Source organism: Ovis aries, chromosome 15, assembly GCF_016772045.2.
Source record: "Ovis aries strain OAR_USU_Benz2616 breed Rambouillet chromosome 15, ARS-UI_Ramb_v3.0, whole genome shotgun sequence".
Taxonomy (NCBI): Eukaryota; Metazoa; Chordata; class Mammalia; order Artiodactyla; family Bovidae; genus Ovis; species Ovis aries.
Genome location: NC_056068.1, coordinates 48100530 through 48124754, shown reverse-complemented (window position 1 = coordinate 48124754; position 24225 = coordinate 48100530). Strand labels below are relative to the sequence as shown.

Here is a 24225-nt window from a genome sequence, read left to right as displayed (position 1 = left end):
GAGGCCTTTTAAGTATTAAATTTGTTTTTATGTGAAAATAAGTGATCTGAATCTTTGTGGTTTTCCCTCTTACCGCAGCACTACATAGGGATATGCATTGAAAAAGCAGTTGGTCTCAGGGGTTGAAGAAATAGACAAAGCAGTTAATAAATGACAAATGTTACACAGGAATCTGACTTTAATAGAAAAGGATTATTGCACCAAAATCAATGTGAAGGTAGGAAAAATAGCAGTGGGAAGCACAGTGCATCAATGAGAAAGGAGGCGTGCACAGGATGGGTAATGTGTGCAGTAAATGGTCACGTTAATGTTAACAAGTCAGTCTGTCAAGTCTTTCCTTAAAAGTTTCCTCCTCCTACAGGTAAAGGCCCTAAAATAATCCAGGAATTCTAATACTATCAGGAGATAAAGTAAAAGTTAACAGCAACTGTTCAAGAACAATGCAAGCCCTGACTTAAACATTATTGTATATTACCCTCTAACACCTCAGGAGACACTATCTCAGGAATGATTCCACAGAATATCATAGTTTTATGACTTACTTAAGTGTTCAGAGTTAATGGAGTTAAGATGGACTATCAGATCAGGCGTTTAGATCTGAATCTCATAGTTTTTATGACTCTGTCAGAGTTAATTCATCCACATACAAATTTTTACTATCCTGGGCAGTCATCATATATTCAGGTAGAACTTGATCTGTACTGTGACCTCCTGTCACGCGAACGGGCTACTCTCCTTCTTAACAACTGGCTGAGTTCATCTCAAATAGTCTTGTCAAAGTCCTTCTAGGCTCTTATTGTGAGAAATTGTTTGATTAATGTTTCTGTATACAGATGAATGATAATTGTTCGCCTCTGGATTTAGCTGAAAACAGCAAATTTGAAACCACAAAGTATCAAGCATCAAAAGTCAAATGATCTCACTTACTCTGATGTAGAAACTGTTCTGGAACAGTTGTATTATGGTTCTTTGCCGGGAGCCAGCGTGAGGAATTCCACCCGTGACAAGGTCATGTGGCAGAGCTCTGATGGCAAGGCTAATCAGCCCTCAGGTTTTCCCCCTGAAATTTCCTGAGCATCCACCCCCCCCCAAAAAAAAAAAAAAGAATCTGCCTGCTTTTCCACTCTTCTAATATTCTCTGAAAAAAGTCAAATCAGGGCTTTAGTCTTCTGCATTTGAAAGGGATGTTTCAGTTAAAACCCCTCTGATAGCTCTCTAGCTTGCCTAACAGGTTTCCCAGGACCTCTTACAGCTTGTGAATTGCTTACAGCCCCCCAACCACGAGAGGCACAGAGCTTAAAGCATCTTAAGATACAGAGCCTTTTCTAAGAGCTAAAAATCATATTGGTGATGGGTTTTCACTGTTGACTCAATGATTGCCACCAGGTCTCCATATTCTTTATCTTTTGGGCACCTGGGAGGATGTTAATCAATGTAAATGGGATATGGAAAAAGATATATAGTAGTTTTGATGTTAGCAACACTAGACTTTTGAGTTAATTACTTCTCTTTGTTATATATCACTGCACTCCTCTTGTGTCCTTGCTATGTAAGAATGTAACTTTATTTAGTGTTTTCTGACAGTGGCACCAGACTTTGGGAAGGTCAACACAAATAAGTCTTCTGGTTGACAAACCCTTATTAGAAAATAGGCTGTAAAATGTTGATTGGCCCTTTTGGCCAGAAGATGATGTAAATTACCTAAGACTTGTGTATACAACTAGGTACGCAGAGAGAAAAGCCTGGTTTTGATAAGAGTCTGGGCTGCCCATTGATCTCTATGTATAATCAAAAAGTATAAAAGGCCCTCTGAACAATAGAGGATGGGACAGTCGCTGGACTGGTTTCCCCTGTGTATCCTCTCTAATTTCTGGCTAAATTCCCATCTAGGGTGGGGAGGCTTACCATGCCTATTTACTTGTCCCAGCTTTTAAGATCCACACGAGGGGGAGCCCAAGGCAGGGCACCCCCGATATTCAAGAGGACGTTGGCAGCCTAAAATAGATGGTGCAAGCTCCTTGTCTGGAACTTTATTGGCTTCCCACGTAAACCAAGTTATTCAGCCTTCTTTCTCCACTTAATTTTCCTACCACACTATTTCTTCCTAATCTAATCTTATATTAATAAATAAATAAGTTTTCCTCGCCAACACCAACCCCGCTTTGAATTCCCTGGATCCACTGGGGCTGGACCCCAGCAGTTCTTTACCGTGATAGGATGGAAATTTTAAGCCTGATATTAATGTCTATTGCATATGCAAGAGAGTGTAGAATTCGTGCCTTCTTGATGTCTCCCCATATTTTGCTTTTTGGAGAATTTAAGGTCCGGCTAGTCAAGGCTATGGTTTCTCCTGTGGTCATGTATGGATGTGAGAGTTGGACTGTGAAGAAGGCTGAACGCTGAAGAATTGATGCTTTTGAACTGTGGTGTTGGAGAAGACTCTTGAGAGTCCCTTGGACTGCAAGGAGATCCAACCAGTCCATCCTAAAGGAGATCAGCCCTGGGATTTCTTTGGAAGGAATGATGCTAAAGCTGAAACTCCAGTACTTTGGCCACCTCATGAGAAGAGTTGACTCATTGGAAAAGACTCTGATGCTGGGAGGGATTGGGGGCAGGAGGAGAAGGGGAGGACAGAGGATGAGATGGCTGGATGGCATCACTGACTCGATGGACATGAGTCTGAGTGAACTCCAGGAGATGGTGATGGACAGGGAGTCCTGGCTTGCTGCGATTCATGGGGTCGCAAAGAGTCGGACACGACTGAGCGACTGAACTGAACTGAACTGAACTGAATATACTCTTTGGGAAATTTTAGAAATTATACGTAGAAATGGAGATGGAAAACCAAATGTTATCTGAATTTTTATTGATGTATAACTCACCTATAACACTATGGTGTACTATTTAGTGATTTGATATTTAAATGCATTATGAGATGACCTCCATGATAAATCTAGTAATCATCTGTCCCCATATAAAATTATTAAAGTGCTATTGATTATATTTCTTACACTGTCTATTACATCCCATGAATTTATTCATTTATAATTGGATGTTTCTATTTCATAATTCCCTTTATTTATTTCATCCAGCCCCTTAATCCACCTCCTCTGGCAACCACCAGTTTCTTCTCTGTATCTATGAGTGAATCTGTTATTGTTTTGTTCTGTTTGTACATTTCTGATGCTTTTTCGATTCCACATATGAATGAAATTATACAGCAGATATCTTTCTATCTTACTGTATTTCATCTATCATAATATTCTCTGGGACCAGCCATGTTGTCACACTTAGCAAGACTGCTTTTGTTTTTTGTCTATATCTTTATACTATATAAGTGTAATGATATAGCTTAGTATGAAAGCAAAATGGACCTGCTCACTAAATCCCAAATGAGGCTGATTTTCCCATCAAACCAGGATGATATGAATGTCAAGACAACTTTCCCACGTTGGAGTACATACTACACCAACAGGGTCAACACAAAATATCTGAAGCCTATAGATGGTTTCTCTATCAAGAAGAAGAGGGAGGAGACATGCCAAATATTATTATTCCCAAAGTGAACATTTAGCTGCTGCTGCTGCTGCTGCTAAGTTGCTTCAGTCGTGTCCAACTCTGTGTGACCCCATAGACGGCAGCCCACCAGGCTCCCCTGTCCCTGGGATTCTCCAGGCAAGAACACTGCAGTCGGTTGCCATTTCCTTCTCCAATGCATGAAAGTAAAAAGTGAAAGTGAAGTCACTCAGTTGTGTCCGACTCTTAGCAACCCCATGGACTGCAGCCTACCAGACTCCTCCGCCCATGGGATTTTCCAGGTAAAAGTACTAGAGTGGGTTGCCATTGCCTTCTCCAGAACATTTAGCTAAGGAACAGCAAATAGCCAGAAGGATCAATGTATTTTGCTACCTTACCTGAAAGCCACCACCAAGTGACAGAAGAGTCAATTCTTGCCACTGATGGCTGAAAAATCACCATCATCAGATCTCTTCCTCTATCTGAAGTCAATCCTACTAGAAAATATCCAGGGCCTACTAGAAATTTTGTTTCTTGTGGAGGCTTGAGTGACAAAGCCCATAAAAATATTAATATCAATTACAAATTCATGAAACTGAAGCACAGTGTAAATTTACCATTATGCCACTCTTCTCTAGCATAAAACATATGGTAGGTGTTGGATAATCCAGTGAATTAAAACATAACCTTACAGGGCTAAAAAAAATGATTGATATGTAAAGTAGAACCCCTGAGTTTTCATGTTTTTCATCACTCCTTAGTAACTCTGAAAATTCATTGAAATTTTAAACATCATTATCTCATCATATCCATAAAATTTGTTGTTGCTGTTGTTGTTTTGGTAAAGAACACGTTAAGATACACTTTCTCTGATTTTTTTATGACTGACATCTTCAAGAAACAAGAGTAGACAACTTGTTTTCACTGAGTACCTAGACACTACAGAACACTAATACTTGGGTGCATTTAAATTCTGTGAGAAATGCATAATTTTTGAATTATCTGGAGAAGAATTCTTAGAGGAGGAACCAGAGTCTAAAAGGCAAAAAAAAAAAAAAAAAAAAAGAAAGAAAGAAAGAAAGACAAAGAAAAGGAAGTGAAATGTTGTTCATTATTTTGCACTTTCTATACTTTTCATTCTCACTACCCTGATAGGATCCATAATCTTATTCATTGATAGTTTTCATGGGCTATGAGGATGTGAGAACTAGCTGTCACCCTGGCAGATTTCACAAGACAACTTTTGAGAAAAGCATCTCAAATTACATGCTTTTGCTTCATTTTATTTGAAGTAACAGATGGGGAAACAGTGGAAACAGTGTCAGACTTTATTTTTGGGGGCTCCAAAATCACTGCAGATGGTGATTGAAGCCATCAAATTAAAAGACGCTTACTTCTTGGAAGGAAAGTTATGACCAACCTAGATAGCACATTAAAAAGCAGAGGCATTACTTTGCCAACAAAGGTCCATCTAGGCAAGGTTATGATTTTTTCAGTAGTCATGTATGGATGTGAGAGTTGGACTGTGAAGAAGGCTGAGCACCAAAGAATTGATGCTTTTGAACTGTGGTGTTGGAGAAGACTTTTGAGAGTCCCTTGGACTGCAAGGAGATCCAGCCAGTCCATTTGGAAGGACTGATGCTAAAGCTGAAACTCCAATACTTTGGCCACCTCATGCTAAGAGCTGACTCATTGGAAAAGACTGACGCTGGGAGCGATTAGGGGCAGGAGGAGAAGGGTGCTGGGGTCCAGCCCTGGTGGATCCAGGGTAATTCGAAGTGTGAATGGTGTAGGCGAGGAAAAACTTATTTATTTAGAAATATAAGATTAGATTAGGAAGAAATAGTGTAGTAGGAAAATTAAGTGGAGAAAGAAGGCTGAATAACTTGGTTTACGTGGAAAACCGATAAAACTTCGAGACAAGAAGTTTGCACCATCTACGTCAGGCCACCAGCGTCCGTTTGAATATCGGAGGGTGCCCCGCCTTGGGCTCCCTCTCTTACGGATCTTAGAAGCCAGGGCAAGTAAGTAGACACGATGAGCCTCCACGCCCCAGATGGGAATTCAGCCAGAAATTAGAGTAAAGAGAAGACATGGGGGAAACCAGTCCAGTGACTTGCCTGGCCTCTATTGTCTAGAAAGGCCTTTTATACCTTTTTTGATTGTACATAGAGATCAATGGGTAATATAAAGTTATGCAGCATCAGCAGCCCTGTCTCTTATCAAAACCAGGCTTTTTCTCTGCATACCTAATTGTATACACAAGTCTTAGGTGATTTATATCATCTTCTAGCCAGAGGGCCAATTAACATTTTACAGCCTTTTTTCTGATAAGGATTTGTCAACCAGAAGACTTATTTGTGTTCACTTATTTATCTTCCCAAAGTCTGGTGCCACTCTCAGAAAGCACTAAATAAAGTTACATTCTTACATAGCAAAGATACAACAATTTATAACAATGAAAAGGAGTACAGTGATTTATAACAAAGAAAAGTAATTAACTCAAAAGTCTAGTGTTGCTAACATTAAAACTACTATATTCCTATTTCTATATCCCAATTACATTGATTAATATCCTTCAGGTTCCTAAAAGATAAAGATATGGAGGCCTGGCAGCAGTCACTGTGTCAACAGTGAAAACCTGTCACCAATATAATGTTTAGCTTTTTAGAAAAGGCTCTGTGTCTCTAAGATGCCCTAAGCTTCATGCCTCTCATGGTTGGGCTGTAAACAATTCACAAGTTGTAAAAAGTCTCCAACTGTTAGGCAAGTTAGAGAGCCATCAGAGGAGTTTTAAGCCGAGACATTCTTTTGCAGGAGACTGAAGCCCTAAGTTAACTTTTTTCCAGAGAATGTCAGAAGAGTGGAAAAGCACAGTACAATAAGGCAGGCAGAGTCTGGTTTTTTGGGGGTAGATGTTCAGGAAAACCAAGCGGGAACCTCCGAAGCTGGATCATGCCTTTGCGTTTTGTCGGGCTTCCTTCCTCATGACCTTTGTCACAGGTGAGATTCCTCACACAGGCTCCCAGCAGAAGGGGATGACAGAGGATGAGATGGCTGAATGGGGTCACCGACTCGATGGACATGAGTCTGAGTGAACTCCGGGAGTTGGTGATGGAAAGGGAGGCCTAGTGTGCTGCAATTCATGGGGTTGCAGAGTCAGACATGACTGAGTGACTGAACTGAACTGAACTGAACTGATGGTACAAAGAAGAAACAATGAAACTATAAATATGGTACATTTTAAGAAGAGAACATTTTTACCACATGAATGCGAATCTGCTTGGTTTTTGCACCATAGACAAGAGGATTGAGAAACGGAGGGACCAGCAAGTAAATGCTAGAAAAGAGGATATGGATGTAAGGGGGGATGTGAGAACCAAACCTATGTGCAAAGAAAGAGAAGAAGGCAAGGAGGTAGAACTGGAGGAAGACACAGATGTGAGCGATGCAAGTATTGAATGCTTTCAACCTAGCCTCCTTCTGGGGCAAACGAAAAACTGTGATAAATATCTGTACATAGGACAATGTGATGCATATGAGGTCAAACCCTGCAACAGTGAAAACCACAAACAAACCATAGATTTTGTTGACCCTGACATCTTCTGCAGCCAGAATTTTACAATGGCCATATGCTCACAGTAGCAGTGGGAGATAACTTTTGTATGATAAAAGTGCAACCAGCATTTTATCAGTACTAGGCCAGGGGTCATAAAAACGGTAGCTCTGAGTGTTACCATAGCTGCTATTTGGGTAACTACCTGGGGGGTGAAGATGGCAGCATGTCTCAGTGGATAACAGATGGCCACATAGCGGTCCAGGGCCATGGCCAGGAGGAAGCCTGACTCAAAGCCTTCAAATGTGTGAATGAGCCACATTTGAAGCAGGCAAGAGTCAAAATATATCTCTGGTATATGAAACCAGAAGATTCCAAGCATTTTGGGCACAATGCTGGTGCTAAGAGCAATATCTGTGACTCCTAGCATGCCTAGGAAAATGTACATGGGTTCATGGAGGCTGGGCTCTGATTTGATGATGATCAGAAGCAAGGCATTTCCGATCACAGCAGTGAGGTAGATGGCACAGAATGGAATCCCAATCCAGCACTGCACAGACTCTAGGCCTGGGATCCCTATTAGCATGAACACAGAAGGCATGAAGACTGTGATGTTGGAAATGGACATAGTGTCTTTGATTTCCAGATGCAAACAAATTAGTCTGTGCTATTGTACTATCTCGGAGAAGGTGATGGCACCCCACTCCAGTACTCTTGCCTGGCAAATCCCATGGAGGGAGGAGCCTGGTAGGCTGCAGTCCATGGGATCGCAAAGAGTTGGACACAACTGAGCGACTTCCCTTTCACATTTCAATTTCATGCATTGGAGAAGGAAATGGCAACCCACTCCAGTGTTCTTGCTTGGAGAATCCCAGACACAGGGGAGCCTGATGGGCTGCCATCTATGGGGTCGCACAGAGTCAGATACGACTGAAGTGACTTAGCAGCAGCAGCATTGTACTATCTATTTTTATGCCAAATCTTCATATTTTCTGATTTTAGCTGAACTCTGAGATCATATCATCCATCTCCTTCATAATATTGACGGGAAAATACAGATTCACAAGCCACATCACTGTTTAGGAAGTCCATCCACAAACACTGTGCCACAATAAGATGTTATGTTCATAGCCAGCCAACCTCAGTAACACCAACTAAACCACACAGGTAATAGAATAAATTGCTGACTTATTTTTCTCTTTCCAGACCTACAGACAAAGAAAAAATAATAGACTTGTTTATTTTGCTTGTAGATTGCATTTTAATCAGTTTGATGAATAGTGTACACTCTAGATACTGCTCAATCACTCTATTATTCTCAATTGTCTTTAAGTCAGGAACAGTTTGCATGAGCAGATTCTCAGACTCTGATTAGTATTTTATTTTAAATGGCTCCTTATGAAAGAAAAATAGAGATAAAAACAGTTGACATCAATGAGCATAATGTCCTTAGTTATTTAAGTTATCTCTTCTGTATAAGACTGGATGATTTTTCAAAAGAATGTAAAGAGTTAGAAAAGATCATTCAAATTCACATATTTGTGGCAATCCTGGTCAAAGTTCTTTGCCACTTTCTACATTTCTCATAAAGCTGTGTTATATTTTGCTTATATTTCTTCAGCTGAAATCATTAAAATTAGTTGTGTGCTCAAAATAGTTGAAGTTCTATAATACACATTAGTGCAGAAGGAGGAATCTCTGGGACTCAAGAAAATCAGCAGCAGAAATGATAGGGACAGGAGGACTCATTCTTAACTACAAGATATGGGGAAATGAGTAAATGTGTAACGTAGCCAAACTGAGGCTAATTTCTTGGGTTTACACTGGTCAGAGCTCCCATAAGCATGAGATTTGTCCACTTTAGGTTCATTAACTCTTAATACAGTATAGGTAACTTGGAAGAGGAGTCATTTTTTTGAGTTCAAGCAAAGCATATTCATTAGAAAATAAAGGATGAAAGAACAGGTTTTTTTAAAAGAGTCAAATGTAAAGCTAGTTACTTTATGTCAGCAAGCTCATAAGGTATCATCTAACCTTATACTTAGCATCAATAAACATACCAGCAAATGCTAGGACAGCTGTGATTTATGTTGCTAAACATCAAGTGAAAGAATGAAGTCAGTCGGGCCATTTTATGGCAGAAACCGTGTATTTGCTGACAAATAGCTGGAATAGACTTAATGAATTAACTACTTTGATTTTGGCATGTTTGATCCCCAGTGCTTAGTTCAGTGACTGTCCAACCCATAGATGGCTGACTCTTTTCTAATAAGGGTAAAGTTTTTCCCCAGAAGTGATCAGAATGAGAATAGGATTCCTTTAAGTATAAACATAGTATCTGACTTCTTCAAAGGTAAGGAATTGTCATGTGAGCATCACATGATAGTATAAACAGTGGGATGACAGGCAGGTATCCGTAAGTGAGTACAGGACTGATGGGATGGAGTGATTATTGTGGAAAAGCTGATAATGGAATATTACAGAAGTTAATTTAGGAATAGGAGGACTTACTTGTCAATAGCTATTGGGAGCCATTGCTGCTCTTGACTGATACCTGCATCCACAATTTCTCATTGCTCGACTCTTTCTTCCACCTGAGATTGCAGTCTCATGCCCTCGTGTTCTGTTCTGCAGTGCCTGTTTGGATCTGTCCCCTCTATATCAGCACACAGACAATGTTATGCATTCTAATCCTTTTGGTGCTGGGGCCATATGCAACATGTGAAAAACTCTGGAATATTTCTTCATATTTTATTTTCATTCTGGATACAGACACTCTTCTTCTCCATTTCTGCCTGAGATGATGTTTGTGTGCTCATTGCCCAACAAAACTCTGAGCAAAGTCTGAGTTATTCTTGGGTACAGCATAAATTTATTGGTTCAAATTGGGGAGGAAAATTGCTAGTCACCAATTTTAATACCCCCTAATGAATGTTTGGAGAAAACAGAGTTGGGAATTTAGAATCAGGGATTTATTAGCCACTAGAGTAACCACAAGGGACCTAACAGATTTTGATTAATTCCTCTTGGGTTCATTCACATGTAATATTCCCTGAAACCATTTCTATAACTTGCAGATAACATACCTTCTCGCTCTCCTCTTTTCTCTCACAGGCTAAATACAAAAAAATTTATATATACAAGTTTTCTTTCAATTAGTTAACTTTCTTTGTGATGTTCTCATTTGCAAATTAACCTCAAGTCCACTTAAATGTAGACATGTTGATACTCTTATAGATTATACACCAAAGGTTTTATAAAATATTAATGATATTTCCTGTGCTGTAATGTATTTCCTTGTGCTTTTTCATTTTATATCTGGTACTTGGTGCCTCTTCATCTCCTTCACTTATTCTGCCCCCATCCATTTTATACTCCCTACAGTTCTATCCTGGATCCTTTTCAGCCTCAAACTGTGCAAACATGCTTGCAATCCTATCTACTTGAGATAATTTATTTATCACCTTCATTATGCCAACTCATATAACAATTTCTCCAGATGAGATGTTCTCACTCAGTCTAGGTACATAGGGCCAAAATTGCACATTGAAATTTTAGTTCATGCTATGATAAACTGTTCCTGGGCATGTCATTTAACTCCAAGATAGGTTTAAAAAAATGTTATTTCCAACTTCACTGTAACATTTGCAAGTATCTTCATGCCTAGGTCTATACCTATCTAGATTTTGGGGATAGTTAAGGAGTGGTTAGGCTACTGGATATTTTTTAAAGGATCATAAATCCTAATTTGTTTACCAAAAGTACAGATATGCATCCACTATGAAGCATACACCAATCTAGCAGTCTTGGTCTTCAGCAGAGTAAAACCTATAGACTTGTTTTCTGGTCAGATAGACTGGTGTTAAGCAGAGACTCATTTTATAATGATCCTCTTAAAGAATCATTTAGATATGATCATTATATAACCATAATTAGAGGAAACAGAGGTCAATAAATGGTGTTCTTATGAATATCAAAGGAGAAAAATGGTCTATATAATTTCCTGATATTCTCCATATTCCATTATTTAAATTGGACTTGAATTTAATGATATTTAATTATTTTATGATATTCCTCATTATATGATTGGTTAAAGAATGTGTTTTTGAGTTGTCTAGTTTTTAATCTGGATTCTGCCACTTAATATTTCTATGATATGAGGCATGATATTTGTTGTCTACATTTCCATTTTTGTAGCTGCACCATGTAAGAAAAACTAGCAATGGCTTCATATTTTTTTCTATAGATTAAATTATCTTAATCTATGTAAATCACATAGTATAGTACACTGTATAGAGATTTTTTCAAATTTATGACTTCTAGAAGGAAATGGCAACCCACTCCAGTGTTCTTGCCTGGCAAATCCCAGGGACGGGGGTGCCTGGTGGGCTGCCGTCTATGGAGTTGCACAGAGTCAGATACGACTGAAGCAACTTAGCAGCAGCAGCAACAGCATTGTGATATTACTGAACCTAAAAATCAGAATATATAGGCATTGTGAATTTTGGCTGTGTGATTCACAGACTTTTATCAGATTTGGTGGGAAAGTAATGACTACAATAAAGTTTAAGTACTTTTTGAGCAAATTCTACCAGAAACTATGCTTACTGCTTTATATGAATCATTTAATCTTTAAGCCAAAGCTAAACTGTTTTATATTGTGTTTACAAATGAAAAAAACTAAATTCAAACAGGTCAAGTCACTAGCAACATTCCATAGATATTAATAGTGAAAAAAATTAGATTTTGAACTTAAGTCTGATTCAACTGTTTAACACGAAATTGCAGACGGTTTTGGCAAGAACAATTTTTCATTGTGTGGCTTTGAAAAATTTACGTAAATTCTCTTAGATTCTTAATTTGTATAACAAGATTAGTAATAGTATCTAATTTATGGGATTATCATGGGGATTACCAGTATTTACTACTGTGGAATGTCATTTCAACTACATTGAAAATTTAAGAAAAATTTATTAAAATTTAAGAAAAATTTATTAAAAATATCCTATTCCATTTTTATGATTTCACTGAATTGAGTACTTCTAAAGACAGATATTTGAAAAATGGGAAAAAAATACATTGAGTATACAAAAGCAGAAAATATGCATATATAAATGATGCCACATGTCACCTTTTACACTTAACTTTTGTTATAAGACAGTAGCCTCTCTTAACTGACTGGTTATCATTCAAGACTGAATGATTTATGTGGGTATTCACTGTAGTTTGTGGAAAGTCAAAAGCATCTAGGGGGAAAAATGTAAAAGCTGAGTCATACAGGCCCTGCCTGAGGGGGCTGCATCAGCTTGTTTCTTCTCTATGTACCTTCCTGTTGATAAGGAGCAGGTCTACTGCTAAATTGGAGAAGGAAATGGCAACCCGCTCCAGTATTCTGGCCTGGAAAACTCCATGGACTGGGGAGCCTGGCGGGCTGCAGCCCATGGGATGGCGAAGAGTCAGAGGTGGCTGAGGACACACACCCTACTATTAAATAATTCAGGTGAACAAATCCGCTATCTCTGCCATGCTTCAGGAGTAAGCAAGCATGTGTGCCCTTGCTCCTCAAGAGCAGAGTCCAGGCTTCCCACAGCCATCCTATTAGTCCCACCAGCCCTCCAGCCAGCCAAAGGGACTTGTCTTTCTCCTGGTGTCAGACTTCAGGGCTGCAGTTGGCAGTGCCCAATATATGACTCAAACCACTCACACCCCAGGGAGGGCTTCTACCCATGTAATCCCCCTCCTCCATGTCCCCTTACAGTGGCACAGGTCATGACCTGATCTCATGTGTCCTCTCTAATTACCCACTTCCACGCTTCCATGCAATTTTTCTTAAAGCCTCAGTAGCTACAAGAGTCTTTCTACCAGTCTGCAGTTAATTTTCAGCAAGAATTGCTCCACATGTAGATATATTTTTGATTTCTTTGTGGGAGAGAGATGAATTTTGTTTTCTCCCACTCCACCATCTTGATAGGAATTCTCCACTAGTATATTTTTAAAAATTATTACAAAAATTGCAAACATACAGAGTAAACAGACTATTATAATAAACTTTCATCTACCCATCAACCAGCTTCAACAAGTTTTCATTGTTATATTAACAATATACCATTCTCATATTTTCCATAATTTCACCCACTGTGCAACCCAATTATTATTGTTATTATCTTTTTATCATTATTGTCAAGAGGTTTGCAGGTAATTTTGACATATACTGAAATGCACAAGGCTTAGTTTAGCTATACTATTTTGACAAATGGGTACATATGTGTAACTTATATAGAACATAACATAGAACATGTATATCTTTCCAGAGATTTCATCATATGTTTCCGCAGTCATTTTCTCACCTCTGCATCCATCAGAAGTAACCACTGTTCTGATTTTCTTTACATTAAGTTAGTTATACTTATTCTAAAGTTTTATATAAATGAAATGATACAATTAATTCTCTTGTGTCTTGATTCTTTTCACTCACAAAACATGTCACTAAATTACATGTACCAGGAAACAAACAAACAAAATTTATAGTATTTATCTACCCATTTCCAGGGAGAAACACAAATGAATAAAATATTCAAGGATTCAACAGTAAAATGATGTCCTCACAGGGAAAAAAAAAAGACATGCCCGCGTCCCATACTTCCTTCTGTAAGTATACTTCAGAGTAATGGTATTCTCTATTATCAGGAGAAATGGGTTGAGCTATTTCTCTTCATCTACTAAAGTTTATAGTTCACTCACAAGAAATCATAAACTATATAATTTTCCCATTTGAAAGTCTAATATCCAGGCAATAGCTCTGATCCAAGTTCCTGTGTTTTCAGAGTATCCTCTGAGATACCACACCCCTCTTTTTAGACAGTGTCGAACAACGCTCCTGAGAATTTCCTTGGTTTTGATGCTATAAACAATGCGGTTGGCCACAGGTGGGAAGAAAAGGTAGGCATTGGCCATGACGGTCTGGAGGAATAGAGGTAAATGGTGCCCAAAGCGATGTATCAGGGAAAGAAGGTTATGGGCACATAGTCCACAAGCACAGCTGAGGTGTGTGACACACAGGCGTTCAGAGCCCTCCACCGTCCTGCCCCAGGAGCAATACCCAGTGCTGTGTGAAGAATCAGTGTGTAAGAAATCACTATCAGCAATGAGTCTAGCCCAAACGTGAAGGAAATGACAAAGAGACCCAAGATGCTCTTGGGGTGGGTGTCTCCACAGGGCAACTCGATCAGATCTGAGTGGAGGCAGTAACAGTGTGTGAGGGTATTGTGGCTGCAGAAGAGCAGACGTTTCAGGAGAAGAAGCAGTGGGAACATGATCACCACACTGTGACAGGCAATGGTGATACCCATCTTGCTGATGCGGAGAATTGTCAGAATGATGGTATATCGCAGCGGGCTGTATATGGCCACAAAGTGGTCTACAGACATGGCCAGTAGGGCAACTGATTCCATGAGGGTAAAAGAATGCATGGAAAACATCTATAGCAGACAACTTATATTGTTAATGCCAAAGAGGAAAATGCCCAATACAGTGGGCAGGGTGGAAACAGAGACACCAAGTTCCACAAAGGCCAACATGGCCAGAAAGAAGTACATGGGTTGGTGCAAAGCAGGATCAAACAGGACGATGTGAAGAATGATGCTATTTCCTAGGAAAATGATAGTGTACATCAGGCAGAATGGTATAGATATCCAGATGTGCTCTGCTTCAAGCCCTGGGATCCAACAAGAGTGAATGTTGCAGGTGTGAACTCAATAGAGCTATTGTAAATGTCTTGATGGGACTTCATCCGAGGAGGAAGCACATGAACACTGGAAAATAAGTTGTTAGTTATTATACATTAAATCCTGAGCTCCTGACAGTCATACTGAGGGTATTTTCTTACAAAAGAAATGGAAAGCTTATTTCTAAAACAAGAGAATATGCAAACCACAGTATATGGAAGATAAATCTGAGTAGATGTGTGGAAGAGTGGTCCTACATGAACTACAAGCTAAACACTTCTTTGTATAATAGAAATCTGTACATTAATAGAAATATCAAGCAAGATTATTTATGGCAGTGAAAGGCAATGATAATAAGCATAGAGATGACAGCTTCATGTGGAAATTGATAACTGAAGGATCTGTTAGGTTTCTGTAGCTTGAGCAAGATTGAATTAGTAGCAAAATTAATGCAAGAAAATAATAAAGATAATTCATAGTTCTTTTAATAGACTTATGGCCTTGGGAAAGTCACTTAAGTTATCTTAGATTCAACATTGTGATATAAACACAGTAATAATAATAATACAACATAATATATGCTGTTTACTATTATATTTGGATTATATTTGGAACATAGTAAATGGTTCAGATGATAAAGAATCTGCCTGTGATGCAGGAGACCTGCGTTTGATACAGGGGTCGACAAGATCCCGTGGAGAAGGGAACGGTTATCCAACCCAATATTCTTGCCTGGAGAATTCCATGGACAATCCATGGGATCGCAAAGAGTTGTACACAACTGAGTGACTAACACTTTCACTTTTCAAATATTCACACATGAAATAAAAACAATTTAATATATTAGAAAAGAGGGAAGGTTTCTTCCAGTTCTTAATATTTTCCAATGTCTTTTTTTAAACTTACCAGTTCATTCTTTCTCCACTTGCTATCCATGGACAATGGGGAGCGCTTCTCTTTTTTTTTGCAGAAGGGTCAGTGTCTCTTGTTGAAATCTGGAATCCAAGTTGAGAATATCACCAAAGCCATCAGCCATCAAGCTGAGTGTGATGTTGGTACTAGGGCTCAGGACCAGGGTTCTTTATCTAGGAACAAGTTTATACACACTAAAATTCTACTCACTTGTAACAAAGCCTTGTGTATTAAGATAGGGGTCAAAGATAGATTTCAGGATTGGCTCAACGATGGGTGTGGTGAGTGAGGAAGTCTTCCTCTCCTGTTGAGCTAGCACTTTTTGTAAAGTATAACCACTCGAGTGACGGTAAATGTTTACCAATCAGTTCTCTGAATAAAAATGCCTTGACCTGTACCCATTGCCAACTTCTTTGAATACTCCCATGCTGAGCAGTTTCAAGCAACCAACATGATACCACTGAATGCAGAGACGATATGTGATGTGTCTGTAACCAGCTTCCTCAAACTGGTACAAACCAGAACCAGCACAACATTGGGCTTAACTACAGCTGGTCCTACATATCAGGTACTTACTCAGGTGGAACTGAGAGCAGGCACATCAATCCATGCATCCCTCTCCTGCTGTTTCCTTCCCACTGGGCTGTGGATATAGTTGCTGCTGCTGCTGCTAAGTCACTTCAGACGTGTCTGACTCTGTGTGACCCCATGGACTGCAGCCCATGAGGCTCCTCCGTCCATGGGATTTTTCCAGGCAAGAGTACTGGAGTGGGCTGCCATTGCCTTCTCCATGGGTATACTTGCTACCTCTCCTTATATGTGCTTAATTGATTGGCAGGGGAAGCAAGATGAGTCAGGACTCTTCCAGGAGCAATTAGCCAAGCATGACTATTCTCAGAAACATCAGACATGTATTTCAATATGTATTTAATTGGGCTTACATTACATTGAATTTATAGGTCATTTCAAAGAGAATTATTAACCTAATAATGAACAATATACAATGAACACAGGCCCCTTCAAAAATTCCAAGACAACAGTTCAGAGATGAATTTCGGAGAGAAGCACAGCCAACAATATCCTAATTCCTTTCTAGCATCTACAAACACCTAAACCCTCAAGCTGAAAGTTTCTTTAACAGTGAAATATTGATTCAAGTGTTTTTTTTTAAATTCTTGTTATATTTTATACATTCTAGATGTGAAATTGGCATTTTTCTTATTTCTCTACTGCTGTAATCAAGTATAAAGAAACTTTGTGTTTTAAGATTTATGCCACTTAAACAAATATTTTGTCATCATGCTGGAATCTGTTTATTCTCGTCCTGCCCTTCATTCCTTGAAGAGCTTTCCACTGAACCAGAAGTGTCTTTGTTGCAACTCTTGTCAAGATTTTATTTAATGTCATTTTCTGTGAAGTCATTTTTCTATAGATTATTGGCAGTTGGGCTAGATTCAGTTTGGTGAATTGGGTTTTTAGTGTCTATATTCATAACAGTTATTATCATGCTCCAAATTAAAAAAAATTAAATGCTAAATTCCTTATATGATGTATTTATTTAATTATCAAACCAGTAAGACAGATACTAAAATATCATCCCTAAAATATACTCCCTTGCTGAAATTAAAATGAATATAATATATGTCAAATCATAATTCAGGACTTCAAAGGTCAAGGAAACATCTTTTCACTTCTTATGTTGACTACTATATATAGGTATGTTATAGAAAAAGAGGAAAATAACTGGAAAATTTGCAAATATTCAAAAGAATGCCTCAAAGCTTTTATTTATTTATTTAAGTGTAAAATTGAAAAAAGTGTGAAAGTGTTAGTTGGTTAGTCATATCTGACTCTTTTGATCCCATGGACTGTAGCCCACCAGTCTCCTCTGTCCATGGGCTTTTCCAGGCAAGAATACTGGAGTGAGTAGCCATTCCCTTCTCCAGGGGATCTTCCCTATCCAGGGAAGGAATCCAGGTCTCCTGCATTGCAGGCAGATTCTTTACTGTCTGAGCCACAAGGGAAGCCCCAAGTAATGTCAAATTTCACATTCTCATGACAGGATATTAGGTCTTGAAAAAGCAGAGACTATAAAAATGCTTAATAAAAAAGAAGGAATTAGGTGAAATCTAGACACAAGCGTCTGCCTCCAATGCGGGAAACCTGAGTTCGATCCCTGGGTCGGAAAGATCCCCTGGGGAAGGAAATGGTAACCCAATCCAGTATTCTTGCCTGGAGAATCCCTTGGACAGAGAAGCCTGGTAGGCTACAGTCCACAGGGTCGCAAAGAGTCAGACACAATTGAGCGACTTCACTCACTTACTCAGACACAATTTATAGATAATTATATTTGGTGTGTTTAAAGCCTCTTTTATACAAGATTCTGGGTAAATATTCTGATCTTTAATTGCCTTTTTTTTTTTTATCCTGGGTATAAGCCTTTCCAATCTTCTAGTTCCTCCATGAAATCTTCCTTGATGATTTGGGCCTGAAATCCCCAATATGTAGAAAAATTAACTCAAAATATACCATGTACTTATTTTTTATACTAGACTTTATAAGATATTAGTGAATTAGAAAATATCTGATTTCAGAACTCATGTTTTAACTTAAGAAACAGGTACAGACAAAAATAACTATAATATGGTGGCTTCATGCTACTCATCCAAGTATTTGCTGACTTCAGCAGGAATGTTTTGTATTTCAGCTGAATTTACTTTATCAGAATTTCAGCAGAATGTTTATAAAAAACGTACAGCCTTTCACCACTACTACTCCCCCGATCTATACACGAAAAACCTGTCTGGGTTGAGTCCTAAAATATATTTCTCTGGTTCACTGTTCTTTATGTGTCCTTAAGAATAAGTTAAAAGACATGATAATAGAATGTTTAGCTAGGAGAATTGAAAATGACATTAATTTAAAATATTCTTTTCTAAACTCTTGAAGAACTTAAGGAAAAATGCACTGGCATTGGCATTTTGGGGCAGATCCTAACAGTTTTTGGTGTGTTTTAATGTTTTTTGTGAATTTCGTTTATTCCCATTCCTCACTGAAACAGACTTTTAGGCAGTGAGTGTTTTATTCAGAAATACCCAATATTTAGCCTTTTTTTTTTTTTAACAACATATGCTGATGGGGGAGAAAAATAAAATTACTCGGTCCTGAATCTGTTTGGTCTTTATCCCATAGATAATGGGGTTGAACATTGGGGGCACCACCATGTAGAGGTTTGCTACTAAGATATGGATGTGATGAGGAATGGTTTTACCCCCAAACCGATGGGCAAAAAATGAAAAGAATGCTGGAGCATAGAACATAAGTATGACACAGATGTGGGAACCACATGTGCTAAGGGCCTTAAATCTCGCAGTCCAGGAAGGGATCTGAAACACTGTGCGAAGGATCGTTGTGTAGGACATAATGATGAGCATTATATCCAGTCCTGTAGACAGCAGGGCCACAGTCAAGCCATAAATGATGTTGATATTGATATTGTCACAGGCCAATCTGGCAATGCCCATGTGCTCACAGTAGGAATGGGGAATGATGTTTCTCCCACAGTATCTAAGTCGATGTACCAGAAAGATGAATGGAAAACATACAATAAAGCTCCTGACCACAGCTGCTATGCCAATCTTCCCAATGGCTGAGGAGGTTAAGATCGCAGTGTATCTCAGTGGATAACAGATGGCCACATAGCGGTCAAATGCCATGGCCAGGAGAATAGCAGATTCTGCCACAAAGATGAAATGTATGAAGAACATCTGGGATACACAGCTACCAAAGGATATGTTCATGGAGTGGAACCAGAAGATGGCCAGCATCTTGGGAGCTGTGGATGTGGCGAGCAGGACATCTGCTAAAGCCAGCATGGAAAGGAAGAGATACATGGGCTCATGGAGACGCTGCTCGGTCACAATCAGGAAGATCAAGAAGAGGTTACCTACAATAGCAACAATGTACATAAAACAGATGGGGATGGAGATCCAGGTGTGCACATCTTCTAGTCCTGGGATTCCAATCAGGATGTACCACATATCCTGAGGACTGGTGTAATTGTAAGAGGAAGGAGCCATCTGTGACTGCTTATTCCAGACCCAGGACCTTCAGGGAAAGACCATAGGGCTGAGCTCAGGTTCAGGTGCACCACCTTAATCCCTGTGATGTCTGATCAGATTTCTTTTCTGATTTGTTACTATGAAAGGACAGTAAGATAGATTAACTAGCCTAAAATTGCACTCTTGATTCCCTCCATGGAATAATTGAATCTTGTATCTTGAAAAGGCTATCAGTTAATATTTAGTAAAAGTGTAATATGCATCATAATACTTTACATATATTAACTTATTAAGTTTTCACCTTAACCTGTTGAAAATACTTTTATGATAATCCATAACATGGCTACTGTTATCCCTATAAGATGGAAAAAAAAAATTTTCCAAAGCTTTTAGACTCTTGCTGTAGGTCCCACTGGACTTAAACTCAGCCAAAGTGAATTTGGAAGCTTTGAACTAAACCACCATCTAACGCAATCTATCAAAATAAAACTAGTTACAAAAACATGTTATCAAAATGTTCGCTGATCATGTCCCTGAGAAAAATAGACAGATGGTAAACTGAAGTATACAGTTTATGGAAGAGGGAAGGAACTAGAGTTTGACAAAATAGGTTTCAAGGTATATGCCCTCTTCAACATTAATGAACCACCAGCTTGATGCTAAGCCCTATGTCAGGCATTGAGGATACACAAGTGAATCAGATTGATCCTGATCCTTCAATACACTTCTTGAAATTGTAGGATGCACATTGAAAACTTAAACTATGTACAATGCCAGACTGACTTGGCTTCTTAGATGAATTTTCCTAGCATTTGGTAAAGGAAAAAATATATATTCTGTCTCACTTCTATCACTGATTGAAAATTAGACTATATATTTTGTATTTCTAAATATCACAACAGCAAATCACAATGATTTCACATTATAAAGCAAGGGTCCACAGTCCTTTAGAAAAAGTGAAGGGTGTTATTTGTTGATCAAAATTTTCCTTAGTCCCAAAGGAAAGTGGATAGAAGCAAGGAAGATGCAGAGTCAAAAGGCAGCCTGGGAGATACAGTGTGTGTGTGTGTGTGTGTGTGTGTGTGTGTGTGTGTGTGTATACACATAAACCTATAGCTTCAAGTGTAGTTATAGACACATGTATAAAACAAGTGGATTACATTCTTCCCTAGTCCCTATTCTCAAATCAAAGTTAGTTAAATTTCTTATTTTCTGAGAAGGCATGTGAGCTTTAGAAACAAATACCTCTTCACCCCTTGATTCTACTGCAGTTCAGTATATTAATCATTGAACAGTATACTTTACTATGTTTATTTTTATTAGGTGTTCCATATCCTGACCTATTGCTTTATACTATTGGAATGTTCCAATTTAAACTACTGGACTTCCCTGGAGGCTCAGATGGTAAAGAATCCACCTGCAATGTTGGAGACCTTGGTTCAATCCCTGGGTTGGAAAGATCCCCTGGAGCAGGGAATGGCTACTCACTCCAGTATTCTTGCCTGGAGAGTCCCATGGACAGAGGAGCCTAGCTGGCTACAATCCGTGGGGTCGCAAAGAGTTGGATATGACTGAGCAACTTTGTGACTGACTGATTAGAATGCTCAGACCCCTGTTTCTTGAGTTACAGTTTAGAATATAAAATACTCGAATAGTCATCCCATTAGGCCTTTTCTTAACTGATACGTGATTTTTTAAAAATTCTGGAATAAATTTGAGATTCTTATGTCTATGGATCTACTTTTTAATTACATAAACCAATTATTCAATTATTCAACCATTTAACATATAGCCAAAATTAACTGCTCAAAATTTCTTTTAAGATAGATTTTTATATTTCAGAGAGTGAGAGTAAAGGTTAATTTTGCAGTGTGTCTGGCACATATCTATGCCAGAGCCCTGTACATGAGTAAAGTATAGTTATACGGTGGGGGTTTAGAGTTGGGCTTCATCAGAACGTTAGAGATGAGGGAGAGAAGAGACATGTGATTGAAGGAAACACAGAAATGAAGATGGGAAGGAAGGAAAACAAATTTTCCTATCTTTCTTCTAACTGCCCTGGTTATCTTTGGGGTCATCCATGATCTGCTTTAATTGTAGTCTTACAACCTACAGTTATTAATTTGTAGGTCTGGGGATCAGGGTATTACTTTGCAATATTACTGATAGCATAATCTGACTGGGCCTGAACATGTGCACACAGGCAGCATGTGGTCAATAGAAACAGTATAGTTCTAGGGCCACATAGAATGGTGAAGTCATATTCAAACTACATGACTAGTAAACAAGTTACTTAATTTGAAGTTTAGTAAGATATCTACAAATAAACATCAATTAAAATATGAGTGAATCACAGACACAGAAAATTTATGATTACCTAAGGGGAATGAAGGGCAGGGGTTGGGAGAGGGGGAATGGGGAGAGATAAATTAGTAGTTTGGGAATAACATATACAGAATACTATATATAAAATAGATAAACCAAAAAGACCTACTATGTAGGACAGGGAACTATACTCAACATCTTGCAATAACCTCTGATGGAAAAGAATATGAAATATATATGTATATGTATATAAAACTGAATCACTTCACAGTCCTCTTGAAAATAATACAGCATTGTAAATCAACTATACTTCGATTTTAAAAATATGAATAAATTCCATAGTTAGTATTTTATGGTGGTTGATATATAACTCAGATATATTTTTATCCTCAAAACATGAAACTAGGGCACATGCAAAATTATCATCATTAAGACCAAGACAAGTGTTACTTTGAAGAAGCTTAATTTTCTAGACTTCAGTCTTATGATCCACTAAACAGCTACTGAACTGGTTTAAGGTACCCAGAAAGACCAAGACTTATTTTCTTATACTAGACATATGGTCTCAATTGGTAATTTCCACTCCAAATCTGGCATTTTACTTTTGTAAGGTGAAGGTGATTCAGCATAGTCATGAACACTTGAGCTTAGAAATGGAGTCTTATTCTTGTTCCATCGCTGATGCAACATCTTTGTTACATACAGAAGGCAGTTATACTCTCTCTTTCAGTTTATTAATCTGCCTAGGCCAGAACCTGACATATATTTCATATTCACTAAATTCTGTGGAAAAATCCATGCATATATTTACATGCATGTGCATATACATGTTATACTTAATTACTAAGCTTGTTTAACTAGTGAACCTTGTTTTTAACTTTTGGAACATAAGCTTAATCTTCTAAACACAACATTCAAATCTTCATATCAAAGAAAAACGACATCAACAGATTTTAAAAGAAAAAAAATATATTTCTGCTCTTCGCAGAGTGCCCATTAAAAAAATAAAACAAACACAAAGAAACTTCAATTGCAGATCACATACAATTAATGTCTAATATTTCATAGGTCAGAGTTGAAAGAAATGCAAGATATTTAAGTTCTGGAAAGAAGGAGCTGTTTCTGCGGTTTGCTGGCTTTTTTTTCCTGCTATCTTTTTCTACATGTTTTCACTAAACATTACTCAGTTTACTTACCTATACTTTCTAAGCTCCTGAAGATATTTAACTAGTTGAGTTGCCCCAAACCTAAATAGGAAATCTGGAACAGTCTATTTATATCTCCTTCTAAGCATCTCTCAAACCCAAGATCATCACCCCCAGGGAACTGAATTTAACTCCTCTCACAGAGATAATTTGGAGCTGGCTCTAGTACATAACCCTCAGGGAGAAGCACTCTTATTTTCTCTTGCTTTACAATGCGTGTGGCTTTTGTTCTGGTGAGAACTCTTGGATAACCTAGTTAAAACATACTGCTAAATATCCAAGTTTCCTTTATGTCAGAGACTCAGACCACAGCAATGATTTCTTGTCTCCATGGAGGCATCTGAAAATTTGAGTTGTCAATGCCACATATTGAAGAACTATACACTGTCGAGAAGGCATTTAAAATTGGATTTTGTCATCTTATTTACCTTGAAAATTGAAGGCTCTTTGGCTTCCCCCCTCTTTCATTGGTCACATGGTAGGATTTGTCAGCATCACAGAGAATCTGCCAGCATCACAGTTCCAGAAATACTATTCAGCTACTGCAGAGATCCCTTTCATCCTTTGAGGGATCCAGATGGAGGAAAGCAGAGGTGAAAACAAATTCCTTGATAGATGGAACTCAAAACTGACTCCATGCAGATGAAAGATATTTGTGGAGGAAGATGTTTTCTCATTACCTTCTTCAAGTGGATCTTTCCAAATGCCATTATATGCTGATATTTAGCAAGGAGTTCCGGGAAAAATTTTTTACCTATATAAGTGTAAATTTCCTATAGATATGATGCCTGACCATTAGCTGACTTTGATTGGACAATCAGTGCTAAGCTAGTACCTGAATCATCCAATAAGTTACCTAGACATTTTGTACTCACTGGCTAAGAAAGGCTATATCTTATTCAGTCATTCAGCTCAGTCACTCAGTC

The 24225-nt window shown here is 38.4% G+C and overlaps 2 protein-coding genes and 2 pseudogenes across 2 annotated transcripts in view; all 4 read right to left on the bottom strand.

Moving 5' to 3' along the window:
• The window catches only part of LOC101104426 (olfactory receptor 52A5-like), a 45790-nt gene extending 29909 nt beyond the window's left edge, over nucleotides 1-15881 (bottom strand). Inside the window, exon 1 of the mRNA XM_042232791.2 lies at nucleotides 15703-15881. Within this exon, the coding sequence (XP_042088725.2) occupies nucleotides 15703-15732 (30 nt within the window). The 5' untranslated portion in view covers nucleotides 15733-15881. The remainder of the gene's footprint in view (nucleotides 1-15702) is intronic.
• LOC132657878 (olfactory receptor 52A1-like) lies at nucleotides 164-15816 on the bottom strand (annotated as a pseudogene).
• On the bottom strand, nucleotides 8310-14876 carry LOC101103670 (olfactory receptor 51I2-like; annotated as a pseudogene).
• A 741-nt stretch (nucleotides 15882-16622) lies between the features above and the next one.
• LOC101103422 (olfactory receptor 52Z1P) lies at nucleotides 16623-23249 on the bottom strand. The gene has a single exon (XM_060399985.1). The coding sequence runs from the start codon at nucleotides 19785-19787 to the stop codon at nucleotides 18828-18830; it is 960 nt and encodes a 319-aa protein (XP_060255968.1). The 5' UTR covers nucleotides 19788-23249; the 3' UTR covers nucleotides 16623-18827.
• Nucleotides 23250-24225: the final 976 nt, after the last annotated feature.